This window comes from Vanellus vanellus (assembly GCF_965231255.1).
Source record: "Vanellus vanellus genome assembly, chromosome: Z".
Taxonomy (NCBI): domain Eukaryota; kingdom Metazoa; phylum Chordata; class Aves; order Charadriiformes; family Charadriidae; genus Vanellus; species Vanellus vanellus.
The window spans coordinates 69697533-69714848 of record NC_138908.1 but is presented as its reverse complement, the minus strand read 5'-3'; the positions used below and the strand labels follow the sequence as shown (position 1 = coordinate 69714848).

The window sequence follows — 17316 nt, the reverse complement described above, 5'->3', positions numbered from 1 at the left end:
GACATGTTGTGAAGTTGAGAGTTCTAAGTCTTAATTTACCTCTTCTAGTTGCATATGAACTCTTTCAGACTGGAATAACGGATTAATCAAATAAATGACCAACAAATGTAAAGCCAATAAGATATTGCAGTTGTGTATATATGTTCATTTAATAATGTCTGTTAGCAAAAAACTTTTTTGTGGATGCACTAAGCTTCCAAGAATTTTGTCACAGTGTTAAGGTTTTTTATGTATTTTATGTGCTCTTGTAAGCTAACAAGTAGTGAGAAATGAAACTGAAAAAAAGAAGGAAAAAAGGGGAGGAGGAGGGAAGCTTTGAACATGCTTTTGAGACAACTCTGGTAGATTTCCCCCTCCTCTTAACAAAGTTGGAAACCCAGATTTTCGGTGGTAGACTAACTGAAATTGTATGAAATTATATTTTAATGTTAACCATATGAATATGTAGTATTCCAACACCAAAAGAAGCCATAAGTACTTGCCTAGAGAAGGTGGCAGAGTGAACTGCAAAACAGCTATATTTCATTAATTCATAAGACTGCCTCTTTAAAACAAACAAAACCAAACAAAAAAAAACTCCAGCTAGGTTGAAGAGGGAAGTTGGGAAGATGAATGGATGATTGATTGATTTAAAAGTAAAGTTTGCATATAACTTCTAATTTTTTTTGATTCTTTGCATAGTAGATCTCATCCTACTTGAAGGGCAAAAGAAAAGCTGTAGTTACATTGCTATGGAGATAAAAAACAGGAATACTACAAATTTGGGTATATAGCCAGATTTGGTTTAATATTGAATCTACTTTAAGTCATCACATTTATGCTTTGGATAAGGTAGTAGCAGAATATTATGATCTTTTAAGTTTATGTCTCCACATGCTCCAAGGTGTTCATAGAGCAAACAAATGTCTTTCTTTCCTTTTACCTATTCAGCACTATCAAAGTATACCCGATCAAATGGTAGGACTGAAAGAGATAGAATAGAACTCCTTCAGGATGCAGAACCTTTGGATTTTAACGCAGACTCAATTCATGATGACCCTCTTGAGTTGGACTCAGGAAGGTGAGGAATCTTCTGTGTTATTTACAATTTAAAGATACTAATGTCTTCTGACCTATGACAGCTATATCAGATGGTTTCATAGTAATCGCTTTGTAAACAAAATTTATCATCTTGCCTTGCTGTTTTCCTTTCTTCCTTTTCCCCCATGATATGGGAAATGTTTTAAAATCAATTGAAACCTGAAGGTTTTTCAGTTTTTTAGAATGTTTCAGTAAGATTGGAGTTGAATATAATTTTGTATATTGGCATAATCTGAAAAATACTCCATATAAAAACAAAAAACTGGAAAATCACCTGCATATGTACAATATACGGTTTTCTCCAATTTCCTACAAGACTTCAGAAACTCACTTGATTTGCCTGTATAAAAATCATCATGAAGGGCTGCAAGAAAGAAAACTGAGCTGCAAGAAAGAAAACAGGACCAGTAGTTGCAGGAATATGCCTGGTGATCAGGTCTTGGAACGACAGTAAATTAAAATCTGAACTTACTGAAGAAAAAGTCCCAGATTGCACAGTGTAGTTCTGTCTATGATAGAGAATTCTGTAATTCTGTGGGTGCGACTGCAACACCAAATTTCCTTAGTTGTGAAACAGAATATCTTATATAACTGCTAAGCTCTGCTTATATTTAAGAAACAAGTAATGCATTTTATGGGTGCTGGTTTTTATCTTGCTGATCATGATTTAGAACTATTTAATGATAAATAATTTTAAATTCACTTATAAAAGATTGTTGTTTACATTATTTTTCAGCTAAAACTAGCATACGCATACAATAAATAAATCATAAATGGTTTCAGTTGACTTGTATCTGTAATGTCAACAAATAAATACTAGTTCAAAAACATGCAAAGAATGCTGCTAAATGACACTGCCAGGTTTTACAGATTCATTCAGCAATGTTTGTAACAATAACTAACTTGTCTAGTCTAATGTCGCCACATTGCAGAAGTTGGTTCTTCTTAAGCACAAGAGTTTACAGAGGAACTAGCCTAGCAGTTCTGTCAGCTGTTGGATTCTGTAGAGTGTGAAAAGGACAATAGTCTACAAAAATAGGAATAAGCATGTATAATTCTTTTGGAGCAAATGCTTTTCAAGTACAGTATCTGAAATCTTCTGGCACCTATATGGACTTTGCAGAGTGGAACATTCTGAACTTTTTCTTTAAAAAGAAAATCCGGAGCCACAGAGCTTAGTTGATCTTTGCTGTAGTAAGATGCGTTTCATTTTTAGAGGTCGAGAATAATTGCCTGTGAAATTTCAGTTCACTTAAAAATAGCTTGTGTAACATTGATTTTTAAAACTGCAGCACTTGCAATAGTTATAAGTATTCTAGGACAGTAAGAGCACTAAGGGTACTAGGTTTTAGCTTTGTCTGTTCAAGTTCTGGTAAGTACTGCTGAGACAAAGTACATTACGCTTGCATTTGAACTTATTTGTGCTTTTTAAATGCTTTTAAAATATATTTGACCAACAATTTATGAAGCTACTTTTTTCCCCACTAAGTGTGCAGCCCTTTTATTTTCATTATCTTTGATACTGTATTTCTCCTAGGAGTACCCAATGAGCTGTTCTGTTAATCACCCAAACTACTTTTGGATGCTGTTGTTTTGGTTTTGTTTTGTTGTTTTGGTTTTTTGTTTGTTTGTTTATTTTTTTTTTAAAGAAAAATGTTCTGTTCAACAAAAACATTCCACTTATTTAAGACTCCTAGCATTCATATCCCTGTTTTTCTTGGTCATGTGAGATTTAATTTAATGACCGCCTATCAAATTCTCATGGAAATAGTAATTCAGTAGAACTTCAGATCCTATAATTCATTGAGAGTTAAGGAGTAAGAGGGGAGTTAGAGTTATATGATTTCATGGGTCTTTATTTTTCTATTTCCTGTGATAATTTTTCATATTTAAAATTGGTTCTGCAGGTACCAACCTGGTGGAAGATACCTGTCAATGTCTCGAAGCGAAATATTTGATGATGTTTAAGTTCCTCAAAGCTAAAGAAAATTCAGTGGAAATCTTTTTCCTACTTACTGCTTGGAAAATACTGTGTTTATGATACATCATTGAACCAGGAAAGACCGTTTTTGTTTAAAAAAAGAATATGAAGGAACAACTATTTTGAAAACGCACCTGTATGATAACTTTACAACTTATGACAAGAATATGCTTCTTCTATTGTAGATATTGTTGTGCATCAGTGTGGGCTTTTGTGTCATGACCAAAAGGAGAAAACTATTAATTAAGTTAATAGAGGGTAGATTTCATAAATATACTTAGGGCTCAACGTGAACTGTAACACTGTAAGTTTTAAGAAGGGGATATTTTGGAAAGAATTTTTTTGTATTTTAGCAGATGCTATGACAGCATCTTAATGCATCCAAAGTGCAGTTATATAAATTACTGTAGTAAACACTTTCTATAATTTTTCTATTTGAACTTTATGCCTAGTCCAGAATCTACTGAATTAAATTAAGTCTGATTTTGGCTTTTGCCAGGAAAGGTTGGACCAGATGATTCTTGAGGTCCCTTCAAGCCTGGCATTCTGTGATTCTATGAAGTTCGGTCGCATACGTTTTGGAGAAAGGTGTATTGGTCAAGAAAGGCTATATTTTTTTTTCTCTTCCAACATTATGTGCAGATAAATGATTTCAGCATGTGTAAATAGTTGAAATTGAAGATGGACCAGAGTTTCACTATCATATGAGCATATGTGCAATAGCAAGAATACGTTATCAAAGATATGATGTCTGCTTAAGAATTTTGCAGTTGTAATGGTTGAAAATCTTGGCACACTAGTGTTTTTGTAACTGCAAAAGAAATATAATGTGAAAATTGAGTTAAATGCTGAAACATTATAATTTGCACACACCTCAGGCACGGCTTCAACTAAGTACTTCTTTAAAAGAAGGGAAATACATAGCATGACTAGATAATGGTAAACACTTTTAGTGTCCCCAATGACCTGGTTGCATTATGTATCTGTTTTTAAGGTGCCTGTATTTCGCAGTAAGTTGTTGCAAAAAGAATAATGCTTATTCATTTGAATGCCATTCAAAAATGCCAATTATTAACAGTCTAAAAAAGCTTCACATTAATTTTATTGGTGTAGATATATTTTTAAACTGTAGTAAGTTGAATGAATTTTCAAATGTAATCATAAGGTAAAAGATGTGGTCAAACTCGCAATATCTTTGGAAATTCCATTAATTTAAAATGTCGCTTTATTGCTGTTTGTCTTTCATCTTCGCCACTTGGGACTTTTCTTCTGTGCTTATTGCAAGGCTATGTTGAAGACTGAAAGAGAACATGTTTCTATCATAAATTCTTTATCATGCTTAAAAGCCAGACATCCCTTAAAGCAGCTAGGAATGAGTTATTCTTAAAAGTAAGATTTCATGAATGAGGTGTTCTACTAATTTTTAAAAATAGTCTTTGTTTTATGAAGTAATTATTAATGGGAATCTAACTACCTCCTGTGATTTAGTACATCATGTGTTTTAACAGTAGTGGTATTTGTAATATATTGATCTGCCTGTTTTAAAACTGAATTGTTACTAAGAAGAAGAGAAAATACTCTATTTGTATAGAAATAATTATATTAATAAATTGGCAGACTTTAAATAATCGTCAGTTCTGTTTTTAGGTGAGTTCGCTGAATGACAGCTGTGCCCACATGTATTCAGGCTCATGCAGTTTGCAGGTTACCTGTAAAAGGGCACGTTTTTAGTTTGGGTATTTTGCATATTGTAAAAGCTTGATGAAGATCTTATGGCTATATCAGGAACTAAAAGTTGAGAAAATAAGACTCTTTTTATTCAGGTTGTTCTTTAGCAACTTTATGTTAGCACCTATTTAATTTATTTTAGATCTACTTAGAAATGCTATTCTGAATTCAGCCTTGTATGAAGGAGGTTGTATATGTTCTTGGACATCCATCCACGTGAATGTTCTTAGACTTGATATTTCTATTTTTAAAATTTGTATCTCATTTAATTGCCCCAAAGTTTTATTTGTAAAGACCTTTGGATGAAACGAGGTTCAAGTTCTTTGTTTAGCTCTTGAAATGTCACTACAAAGGGATCTAATTCAGTGCTAATGGAAAAATTATAGAAGGGAACATTTGTTTTTCTGAATGCTTGTGGTATCCTTACCTTACCTAGCCCCTGCTGACTTCAGAGAGTTAGATTGAGCCTTCTTGGGACCTTTTTTTTCCCCTCTCAGGAATCAGTGAAATGGATGCAAACAGAATTTTCAGTGGAAACTTGGTCAGGATTTTATATACAAAAATTAACTGGTCCCTGGTGGAAGCCCTGTGTGCAGCTTTCATTGGGATGCAATAATTTGAGGAGGTGGCTGTATAAAGTAATGTTAGTGGGATTTCAGTTGCTAACATAAAAGTGCTGAGCTCATTGAGGTGGGAACCCACTGACCTTTTTTTGATCTTGCAGTGGAGTAATGGAGTAACCAGTGGCTGCTTTTTGAAAGCATGGGAATTAGAGCTCTGAAAATCTCTCAAGAGTTCTTCTGTGGATTGCACTTGGAGATCCCTGGTGTCACGTGCTCCCTGGGTGCTGGGTGTAATTGATAAGTGAAGTCAGGTTTCATCCATAGTGTTCACTGCTGACCAATGGTTACTCTTGCTCAAATTATGTGCAATTTGTAGGCCAATTAATCTGAAGTGTGCTTTGAAAAGTAATTATGATTTCATATGACTAAATCTGGAAGACTTTCAATAAAGAAATGCGGAGTACAATTGTAAAAGAACATTGTAGGAATAAGGGATATGCCTGCACGGCATTTGCTGTGTACATAAGCTAGTTTTGGACTCGTTTGGTTACTGCTAGTGCAGATAATGCAGAACGTGCTTGGGGGCTACATGCCTAAAGTATTTACACCATTCCAGAGAGGTGGTGGATGCCCCATCCCTCGAAACACTCATGGTCAGGTTGGATGGGGCTCTGAGCAACCTGATCTAGTTGAAGGTGTCCCTGCTCATTGCAGGGGGAGGTGGACAAGATGGCCTTTAAAGGTCCATTCCAACCCAAATCGTACTATGATGATTCCCAGACAGATTGCAGCAACTCTTGATGAGTTCTTTGCTACTGTAGCTCTAGTCCTAACAGTATCACAGCTAAAAAAAGTTTAAACTAGCTTTGATAAGTTTAAGCAGTGACTGTTTTTTAGGCTAGTTTTTCTTGCATCGCATTTGATGCTCCGGATTAGATAATTTAAAATGTAACTGCCTTGCAAACTGTGCTTTTGGGAACTGAATGTTGGCCTGTTTATTCTGTCAGTATATAGTTGTACTTATTTGCAGAATGTCAAGAATGTCAATTACATATTTCTTTATTATTTCATTTTTTGAATTACTAAGCAGTTAGGGTATACTTGCATTTAATCATCCTTTCCACAGTTTCCTCTTCATCTGTGAACACTGAAAAAAAGCCAAAACACCAAAAAAAGCATCCAAGTTAAGAACAAATGTTTTAATATCTTCATGTCAGTGATTTAAAACACTGAAAAAGAATTCATGCAAGTTTTAATGAACTTTGAAAAGCGGGAGTGAAAACAGTAGGTACTTTAATACTGTGTCAATGTTGGATTTCTTAAAAAGTATGGATAGCAAAAAGCTGTAGTCAAACTTACTACTACTACTAGATTTGTAGTTCTGTATTTTCAGGCATTTAAAAATATACATATTCTGATACCTGTACTGGGAAATGAATCCTCTGCACTTCACTTCAGAAAGGTACATCTCTTAGCAGTGAAGTGAGGGAGTCTTTTCATGAGAGAAGGTAAAAGATACACAACTTCTCCTCTGTGCTACTAGTGACACTTTGGGGGAACTAGGATATATTTTATTATTTAAGTACAATAGCATGTTAAGAAACAACAAACTTAGTACTACTGTAACTTACACTACTGGAAAAATCATGGTATATAATCTGCCTTTATTTTGCAATCAAGCACTTGTAAAATAGTCATTAACAGTATTAATGGGGATGGCAGAAAGCTGCTATATTTTCAATATTTATTCTTGCTATTTTGAAACGTAACCATGACAATGATTTTTACATATGAAGTATTAAAAAGGTGATTACTCTGATTTTCTGTAATTATGATAATTTGTATTTTATTAAATTTATCTTATACTGTAAATGTTATGTGAAAAATGCAATATTTTGTTCCAGTTTTCATTATTGCTGTAATTACTTGCAATCTGAGGGGCATTTACAATATCAAATAGAGATCACTTTATGAAGGAAAACTTTTTATGAGGCTTCTTAAAGAAAACTGACCTATTCATTAGACAAATGTGTGCATCTTAATTATTAACGAAAAAAAACTACTTAAGGCATATATTGTCTCCTAGCTTTTAATTTTTCTTTAAAATTCAGAAAATGGTTAATTTTTTCAGAGCAAGTTATTTGTGAATCTTTTACACTTTCTGAAACTTTTACGTTCCTTGTCCCTAATGGGCTTTTCAGGAATACATACTGCTTCATGGCAATTCTCTGACACAACTAGCTGTGCCTCTAATTAAGTAGTCTAGTCTGAAGCTGAGACACTCCTACACCATTTGAATATATTAACAGAAACTCAGCATTCCTAGCAAAAAAAGCACCTTGAACTAGATCCCTTTCTAATATGTTAATTGCTGTCATTGATTATGTTGCATTATATTTAATATCTTCTGTTTGAGTCATATGGTAAGCCCAATCAGGTATATTCTCTATTTCTATTAAAATGCACTGGAATGTATTGCTCAGCATGCTTTTGTGCGCGTGTGTGTGTTTTAGGTGTAATTGGCAGGCAATAATAATACACAACTTCAGTTGTTTCTTCAGGATAATGTTGTTATATTTGACATATTCCTGTGAATTATAATAGTTTCAGAGTGATAGCTTAGCTATCACTGTAGAAATTATTTTCTATAGAAATACCTTATATTTCTATAGAGATATCTGAAAGATAAGGGAATTCATTTGTAAGTATAGGTTTAGTAATAGAAGATCTTCATTCTCCAGTGTATATCGAGATGCTGTAGGAGTGCTGCTTATGGATAGACTATCTTTTGCCTTATGATACAAGTACGTATGCATAATACCTTGTTTTGAAATTCACTGAGATGATTTTTTCTCTGTCGTGTTCTAAATTATTGTTGTACTGGATATATTTTTGAAATGTGTGTTAAAATATCTAGTTAAAAAATTAAGTTGGCATGAAATAAATAATTTCTGCAATACATTTTTCCTGGTGTATTTTAGATATTCTGTCTTCTCCGAAGAGTTCTTGATAGGGATCTTTCAGAGAAATTCAACCTATTTCCTTTTTCCAGGTAGACATTAAGTTTACTTTAGAAGAAAATCCAAGCTTGGTTTGGACATCTTTTTGCACCTTCTTTAAAGCAGATTAAAAAGGGAAATGGAGAAGCAGCTTGTGTACCTGGACATGTCGTCGTCGGTGTCTGGGGATGAGACTTGGACCCACGCTTTGGTCCGGTACCTTTACGGACAGCTCGCCCCAAGTGTGGAAGCGCAAGCCGCTTCTGTGAGCGCAGGGCAACAGAGATGCGCGGCTGGGCTAGCCGAAGGTGTAAGCTTCTCGCACTGCCTGGGGGGAGCCTGTGAGGACCCCATATGCTCCTGGAGCTGACTGGGCACTGCGTATTTTTGTAGGGCGTAAGGTGGGATGGAAGGTAGGGCTCCTACACCTCTCTTTCCTTTCCATAAGCAGTCAAACTAGGACATAATTCCTTCCAGATGTCCCTGGCCATTGGTGAGATTAGGGGCAAGACACCGTTTCCACAACAGCTGTGAGGAGACGGGTGAAGTCAAGGAGGATTTAAGTCTATCTCTTCTTTCACTGCTGACATATTTGTCATTTTGTCTTCCCTACCTTACAAAAAAAAAAAGAAAAAAGTAAAAAATGAAGGAAGAAGAGAGAATTTTTTTTTTTTTTAATTTAAATATTTTATTGTCTCTCTACAGCTACAATGGCAGGGTATGTTTTTAGGTTTCTTTTTTCATTCTGATAAAGTGGCTTTTTTCTTGAGAGGTACGGAAGTATCTTCTGGATGTCATAAATCTGGAGCAAGTAGTAATTCATCTTTTTAGCACATCAGAATATGCAAAACTTCTGTTGATTCCTATATTTGATTATTTGTTGTCTCCTATACTTAATCTGCAACTGCTGTTTTAAGTGAGTTGCAGGAAACATTTTGCGCACTGGAGCAGTCTGTGCCATCTTTGCAGTAGGAATGTATTGGCACTGTTGGTAAAGACTTCTCCTGTCACACCCCTTTGGGGAATGTTGCCCCTCCCTATTCTGCCACACTACCAAGTGTCTTTTCTGGATCTTTTTGTTAGGCATTTTTAATGTATGTGGGTTCAGAATATTGTAGTAAATGAATGATGCATGCAGATGTTAAGAAAGATCAGTAACAAAGTTTGGTGGACCGAACTTGATTCATCTGTCATAATCCAGTGGATGGAGTTTTCTCTAAGCACGGGAGAAGAGGCAGGAGTAGCAGAATATCTTCTCTGTGTGTTTTTCATTTTTTTTCCAGAGGTGTTTTGGATGTTGAAGTGAATACCTCAGCATAACCAGCCACGCTCTTCCTCGAGGCATACTGTGGTAAGCAGCTACTGTAAGCCTAACAGTATATAGCTCAGAGGACGGGAGTTGTCCTGTATTAAATACTAACTTTCCGTTATTGTCAGATTTTTTTACTTGCTCAGAGATCAATATAAATCCTGTTGTTTAATTGTCAGCAGTTGCTAATGAAACTACCTTGTGCGTTCAGTGAATTCTAAGTCTTCTGAAATAGCATTCGGCTGCCTGTGAATTGTCAGGGTTGTGAATTAACCTTGGTCTGCCCTTCTCACGTCACCTCTGCCTGCGCAGTGCCATGGTGTGCCTGCCACCACGCGCTGCTGCTTCGTCCTCGTCTCTGCTCTGTACACTGATAAAGATCTCGACCCTTTCTCTTCATAAACATCCTATCTTATGCATCATCTTCTTATGTGTTGGTTCATTACACACCACTGCCTTCAGGATTTTTTGAGATCTTTATCAAGGAGCTAAAGTTGGTCAGGGCCTGACTTGGACAGAAGACACAGTGTTTCTTCCTTTCTCAGGGAACATGACCTGAGCTGCAAAGAAAGATACAGCTCATAAGCAGAGGCCAGGTACTGGAGTGGTTTATGAATGTGGGTTATGCATAAACACACAGAAAGCTGACAGGTTCCTTCCACAGAAACGGCTTATCTGGTTAAAGGTGTGTGTTTTCAGTCGCTCAGTCAACATACAAGCAAAGGTGTAACCGAGGCAGTGCCTGGACGTGCTCTATGGACACCTGCTGAGCCTTTCAAATCCAAGTGAACGCTCACAGTTAAACAATTCACTCTCAAACAGAATCATTTCCAAAGCTTAGGAGAGGCCATATATTCTAGGTAAACTTCACGAGGGCTGGATGGATGCTGGTGGGAATTTTTCTTGTCTGTTCTGTGTTCTTGTGCCCGAGGCTGGCTGCCTCCGTAAGTGCTAGCACTCCTGAAAATCATCATTTCTTTTGGAAGGTTTTGCTGTTTTTAAATCCATGGGAATCGAGAAGAAGATGCAAAAGCAGTGTACTGCTACGACATCTCAGTGAGCAAGCAACAGCTTTCAAGGCCAGGTTTCACAAATACCTTGTGGCAAGAGGCTATCGCTGGCGGCAGCCGGCGTGGCACACCTTCAGAGTGCACATAGATGGCTTGTGCGTGTCGCACAGCGCGTGGAAAGGAAAGCGGCAAAGTGAACCCAGGGCAGAGAGACGGGACAAAGGAAGTGGGTTGAGAGGCAAAGCAAAGCGTGGGAGAGCGATTTGAGCAGTGGTGGCAAGGAAGGTGTGATCTCTGCCTGCTCCCAGGGTACGTTTACACCTTTTTGCTGCTCACAGCCTCACCTCGAATTTTCTGTAGGAAATCTGATAGCAACATGCTGACGGCTGGCCCCTGAGGTCTAAGAAATATGTAGCTTTGACAGCAGAGCAGTGATAAAAGCCTGTGGGGGGCTCAGTGCGGTGCAAACACCCTGTAGCTTTTGCCTCTTATTTCAGGTGTCTAACCCGAGCCCAACTCACGGCTTGATGTCAAGAATACCCTGACAGAGGGAAAAGGAGGGAGTGAGCTGGGGGAGAGATTGAGAACGTGAGCGAGCACGGTGCAGTTCAGAGCACCAAAATAAAATGAAGACTTATCTTGTGTTGCCTCTCAGACAGGTCAGTGGTGGGTTGGGAAGACAGGCAGTTGGAGTCAGGCTTTCTGGATTAAGGCGTAAAACATCTTTACAAATCACCAGACGCTTCCTGGCTCTGAGTGGTGAACACTGCAGAGACTGTGGCCGCAGGCTTGGACGCTGATCTGGTCAAACTGGTGCAGGACAACGGGACTGGGATCCGCAGGCTCAGGGGCGCGGGTGGGCAGGCAGGGTGGGAGCCACCGCTAAAGGGTGGGCAACAGCCCAGGTGGGAGCCACCGCTAAAGGGGGCAACAGCATGAACTTGGGTCAGTGTCCCCTCTTGTTGGTTCCAAGTGATTTGAGACAAATTTAGAGCTAGAAACCTTAAAAATCCTTCCAGAATATGTGATGGACTTGCCTCCTCTGTAAGCAGACATCTATTGAAATGCTGCAGCAATACAATCAGAAGTTCAGTCACCATTTATCAGGAACAGTAATTACTGTTGAGCCTTAGGAGTCTCAGTGGCCAGTCCAGCCCAAACCACGACAGGAGTTAAGAGCTTGATTCTACTCTTGTTGAACTGAAGAAGGCCTCTTATGTGGTTATTTTTCTGGGAACTGTTAGAGAGATTGTCTGAACGCACTAGTGTATTTGAATAAAGAACAAATAAGAAACCAATCTTTAGATTAGTTCATAGCAAGTCCATAGCAAGTCAATCCTCCTGAGGAATCCAAGCTGTAATTTTCACGATGTGGCAATTTGAGCTTATCAACCACAGGCAAGGTGACACTTCCATTTACTTTGGGCTAGATGGGCCAAACCAGTATTCCATCAGAAGGTCATGTTCAGTAACAAGGCTGAGATTAACTGGCCCGATGTCAAGATTTAAAAAAAGAAAGAAAAAAAAAAAAACTTTTGATTTTTGCTATGAAGTCTTTTAGCACTTGCAGAGAACAATAAAACATTTGAGCAACCTCGTCTAGTGGAATATGTCCCTGCCCATGGAAGGGGGGTTAGAACTAGATGATCTTTAAGGTCCTTTTCAACCTAAACCATTCTATGATAGTGAAAACAATTCTTCAGTTCTAACAGTACCAATGTTGGATTCAAGTTATTTCCTTGGATGCTTCCAGTCTTGGGATATTTTTCATATCTCTAAGTAGTTTGCAAACAAGAGCTCCAAAAATCTCTGCTATCTGCCACTTTGACTTCTGCCACACCATCGGGAAGGACAGAGTAGCAAGTGTTACCCCACTTAAATTGAGAGAATTGATAATGCCTTTTTTTTTTTTTTTTTTTTAATAAATTATATAGAAAGTCAGATTTGCATCATTGGATTTGATTTTTCCTTCTTTGGTCACATTTTCAAATTTGGTCTTTTCCCAACTTTCTACTATTACTGATCAGAAAGGTCCAAAACTCTTCTTCACATTACTCCAGAAGTCCACAGCTAAGTGGGAGTGAAATACTGAGACACAACACACGGGACTGTCCATCCTAGCTTGTGGCCTCCTGGCAGTAGGGAATTCTGCCACAGAGCACACCTTAATTTTTCTACAGCGGAGCAGGAAGGATTAAAGGCATCAAGCATGTTATGCCAAACTTCCCCTTCAAGGAATTTAGGTCTTTGAGTATAATATTGGTATGCCAATTGATTCACAAAACTTAGGTAAATGATGAAGATCTATTTGTATGGGAAGAAAAGCAAGACTCTATAACTGGGTGTTGATTGTTCTTGAGCATTTTAATTGCTACTTCCTCATCAAATCTGTAAATTGTGAATTCTTTAAATTTTAACCAAATTTTTTAACTTCTAAACTATTAACTTTTCAATTAATCCTGCTGAAAATAATAACAAAGTGTATTAAAAAGCCCCATGCACTAATACCTGTGGATTAAAAAAAAAAAAAAAAAATACTTGATGCTTGTTACCACCAAAATTCATACTTGTAAGATTAACTTACTTTCAGAGCATCTCTGCTTAAACAGGAGCACGTTTCTTGTTTCAGCAGCCTCCTTGTCAGCTGTATGTGTGACTGTCCCACTCAAAAGCTGCCGCTTCCCATCCCGCACCCCAGCACACTCTTCTGGACTGCTTGCCGCTCTGTTTGTGAGGACAGGAAACCACGGGTTCCTTTTCAAGAGACAGGAGTTAGGACAAGCATCACGGCGGCTGAGATGATAGCCTCAGCATTCCAGTGAGGGAAAGTCCGGCCTCCCAGGAAAACATGGGCAGTCTTGAAAAATTCTAGACAACAGATTATGCTGGTATGCAAGTATATGCCTGTGTATATAGCTAGCTAGCTGTCCACACCAGCCACTTAATGAGCAGCTTGCTCTTCATCACAGCTCCAAACTAATCAAATCCCTGAGCTCAGTGTAACGATCCTTTCATCTTCCTCATCAGCTGAAGACACTGTCCCCAGAGTAGTTTCCCAGGTTTTACACTGGATTTGGAACAAGATTTGGGTAAGACTAGAGCAGAATTCATCAAGAGGACCTCCCCACCCGCCTTACCTTGCAATGGTAAAGGACTGGACAGAGCTCGTAGCACGGGCGGGAGTTCAATGTTTGTTCTGGTTTGGATCCAGGTCATGACAGTTCAGAAAAGCCGGATGTCAGGAATCTCTAACTCAACACGTTGTGTCTTTCCAGGAAGCTTCTCTGTTGGGAAAGTCCCTGGGCTAGGGAGTTGACAAATTTAAGTACTTTGTAAACTTCGCAAAAGAAACCTTATACCACCCAAGAGTTCCACCAGTGCCCTCACTGACTTCCGAGTTAAATGTTAAGGTAGGATTTACCCATGCCACCCTCAGAAGATTTCTGACGCTAATGAACAGGGATGTCCCAACCAAAAATCCAAAACCTTGAGTGGAAATGTCACCCTGCCTAAATAGGAGGTGCATTGCATTTTGTGCTTCCTTTTGTTTCCACATGCCTCATTTTGGCTAACAGCCTTATGTTGAAGTGTTGGTGATAAATAGAGAACTACACTGACCTGAATTTCATGCCTAGAAATGTTTTGTATTTTATTCAAAGCACAGGATCCACCAGGGAAATTCCTGGACTCAAAACTGCAGGACTTAATTCTATAAACGTGTTTTTCTAAATTCTGTTTTGTCTTACAACATTAGCTTTGCCTAGGAATAACGTGGTAAAGAATTGTACGTGCACGGAGAAGGGAGAGAGACCTTCCACTGAGTGACTTTTGCAGCCTTACTTCATTATTTAAAGCCTAGTGTTTAAGGAGCCACTGTCTGGGACTGAGGAATGCTGACAGGCTTTGCATGTAATCCAAGCTGCTTAAGGAACTGTACACAGAAATCACCAAGACTGCATACCTGTCCTCCGCAAACCTGTCTGTGTTGCTGGCACACACGTTTTAACGTTAATCAGTGCAGTCCTGGCCACCAGAGTACTTGGACCCTTGGCAGGGATTGGACTTCTCCTATTTAAACCTACATGACATTTCCAATTTGGACTCTTCAGAGGCTAAAATTAACCTTTTACTCAAAAATGAGGAGTGAGTAACACTTGTTTTCCCAAGGAAAGAGTTCACCGTTTATTCTGATTTGGGTCCCAGTTGTGACAATGACAGCCAGAGAACAGCTAGACGTCAGGCACCAAACCTCTCGGGAAGATCCACTGGCCAGGGGTAAGTCTGTGTGTCCGTATCCTCCCAATTTACCCACTTTGTCCCTAACTAAGAAACAGACCCTGATTTATGCCATGTAATCACAAATCCTCCATGATAAGCTTGGAGCCCCGAATTTTCCAAAAGGTCCAGGGCCCCCTGTTTTTCTTTCAGTTAAATTTGGTCAAGTTCCTTGATAGGCAACCAGGCACTGGGGTGATAGAGCAGTTAGGATTGTGTTTACCTGTCATTTGTGTTAAAACGTTGCCGCAAACAGCTGTAGCAGCCCCAGGACTCTGCGCCCACCTTCTTTTTTGATGCGACAAACTGTGTTGGTGACGGCAGGGACAGGGCTGTGCCAGGTCGGCAGTGCGGGCAGGGAGTGACACCAGGCAATGTCAGAGGAAGAGCTGGACTGGCATGCCATAGGTGCCACTCAGCAGAGTGTCTCACGCTCAAGGACGCTGCGCTGGGTAACAGACATGGATGGCAGTGTAAGCACTGCAGCCTCTGTCCTTGGCAGAGGCAACTGATGGTAGGCTAAAGGCACCATCACTAGGGCTTACATAATATCTACAGGAGTAATATAATCGGGATTCACATTATTCTTGTAATACTCTAGTCTGAGAAATGTTTGGTTACTTTTTGTTGTTAGCATGTGAGTTGGAGGGTAGTTGTTTGTTTTTTTTTTTTTCTTGGCGTCATCAAAACAGCCATCTTTGGTGACATCCGGATCACAGGACTGTTTGTACAGTTTTCATCCATCAGAAGATAGTGACTTCCTCTTGGAGATAGCAGACATGCCAGATTATGCAACTTCTGGGTAGATAATATTAACAAATTTTTGTTAGCATTATCTGGCCTCAAATGCAGGAATAGTGTATCAGAAACACGGTGGTATTTGTAGTCTGGTTGCTTGTTCATGCAGCTGAGCTGCATTTTTCACTAGCATAAATCCATTTGAGACAATTTGACCAACTTGCTTTTTAAAAGGACAAGTCTTCGGGCAGAAAAACTAGTTTACAGACATTTAAATGCTGACTTGTGGCAGTATCCTAGACCTGATGTTGTGTAAATGACTGCTTCCTGGTTTCTGCTGATGTTCTGTACTGTGGAAGGGTCCCCATCAACATCGGTGTCTGCAGTGGAGCTACACAGTGAGAGAGAGAGTGAGAACAGTAGCTAGTGTAAATGGTCATGGCCCAGGTGACTAACGTCAGGGAGAAGTATGGATACTGGATACTTCATCTCTATTGCATCAGGCCTAACTGCACGTGTTACTTGCCACACTTTTAAAATCAGCAGGAACTTTGTTAGGAAGTGAAATTACGATTTGCCTAGTGGAGAAGGTCTCGAAACAAAGGAGGGTCTGCAACACATTGTAACTTGGCTTGTGGAGCTAGAAATGTTCTGGGAATCCTGCTGCCATTTCTACAGCATTGTGTTGGCCTACTTCTCTGTATTTCCCTGTTGGATGTCCTCTCCAGCTTGTGCCCACCATACAATGCTCCTTGGTCCCTTCCTACACAAGCCACATAGATCTCTACTGCTCTGTGCAATGAGACGTGGGGGGGACGTGAATGATTGCCTAGGAGCTGTGGCATCCAGCTCCTGGTGGCACTCCCACCTAAGCTGCAGCTGGACAAGAGCACCTGGGTTAGAAAAGAAAAGCTTGTGTGCATTTTGGGGGAGGTTAACATAGATTTTTTTTTTTTTTTTTTTCCCAGCAGATGTTAAACTAGAGGGCAGACAGAAGGAGAACAAAGCTTGCTGGTGTGGAAAGAGCATGTCACAGCTGGGCATATTTCCTCCCAAGTTGAATAGGAGGATCTTTGCTGGAAGATCTGAATAACTGATCCCAATCCTGCTGGGCATAACCAACGCATGCTTTCACCTCTATTTAAAATTGTTCTTGATTATATGCTAAACAACGATCAAGGGTCAAGTGAGTAACATACACAGACAAAGACAACACTACTCTGCAGCCAGTATGAAGAGAGACATCACCTGCCTAACTTCCCAGCTCAGAAAAAAAAACACCATCCTATTCCAAGCGAAATACTTGGAAGGGGGCAAAGCAGTCTCACTGTTGGGACAGACCTCAACTCTGTGGATGTGAAAATAACCACACAGAACATAATATGAAAACTTCCCATTAATGCAGTTCACATCTGGCAGTGTGTACAACATACCTTGGAAATAGCAGGAGTGATGCTTCAGAGTGCCTTTTGGCCCCTTGCTAGGAGCTGAATTTGAAGAATCATAGAATCATAGAATGGTTAGAGTTGGAAGGGGCCTTAAAGATCATGTAGTTCCACCCCCCTGCCATGGGCAGGGACACCTCCCACTAGACCAGGTTGCTCAAAGCCTCATCCAACCTGGCCTTGAACAC

The 17316-nt window shown here is 39.2% G+C and overlaps 1 protein-coding gene across 1 annotated transcript in view; it reads left to right on the top strand.

Moving 5' to 3' along the window:
- LMBRD2 (LMBR1 domain containing 2) overlaps positions 1-8311 on the top strand; it is a 28242-nt gene extending 19931 nt beyond the window's left edge. Inside the window, exons 16-17 of the mRNA XM_082497854.1 lie at positions 931-1060; positions 2988-8311. Of these exons, the coding sequence (XP_082353980.1) occupies positions 931-1060; positions 2988-3048 (191 nt within the window). The 3' untranslated portion in view covers positions 3049-8311. The remainder of the gene's footprint in view (positions 1-930; positions 1061-2987) is intronic.
- Positions 8312-17316: the final 9005 nt, after the last annotated feature.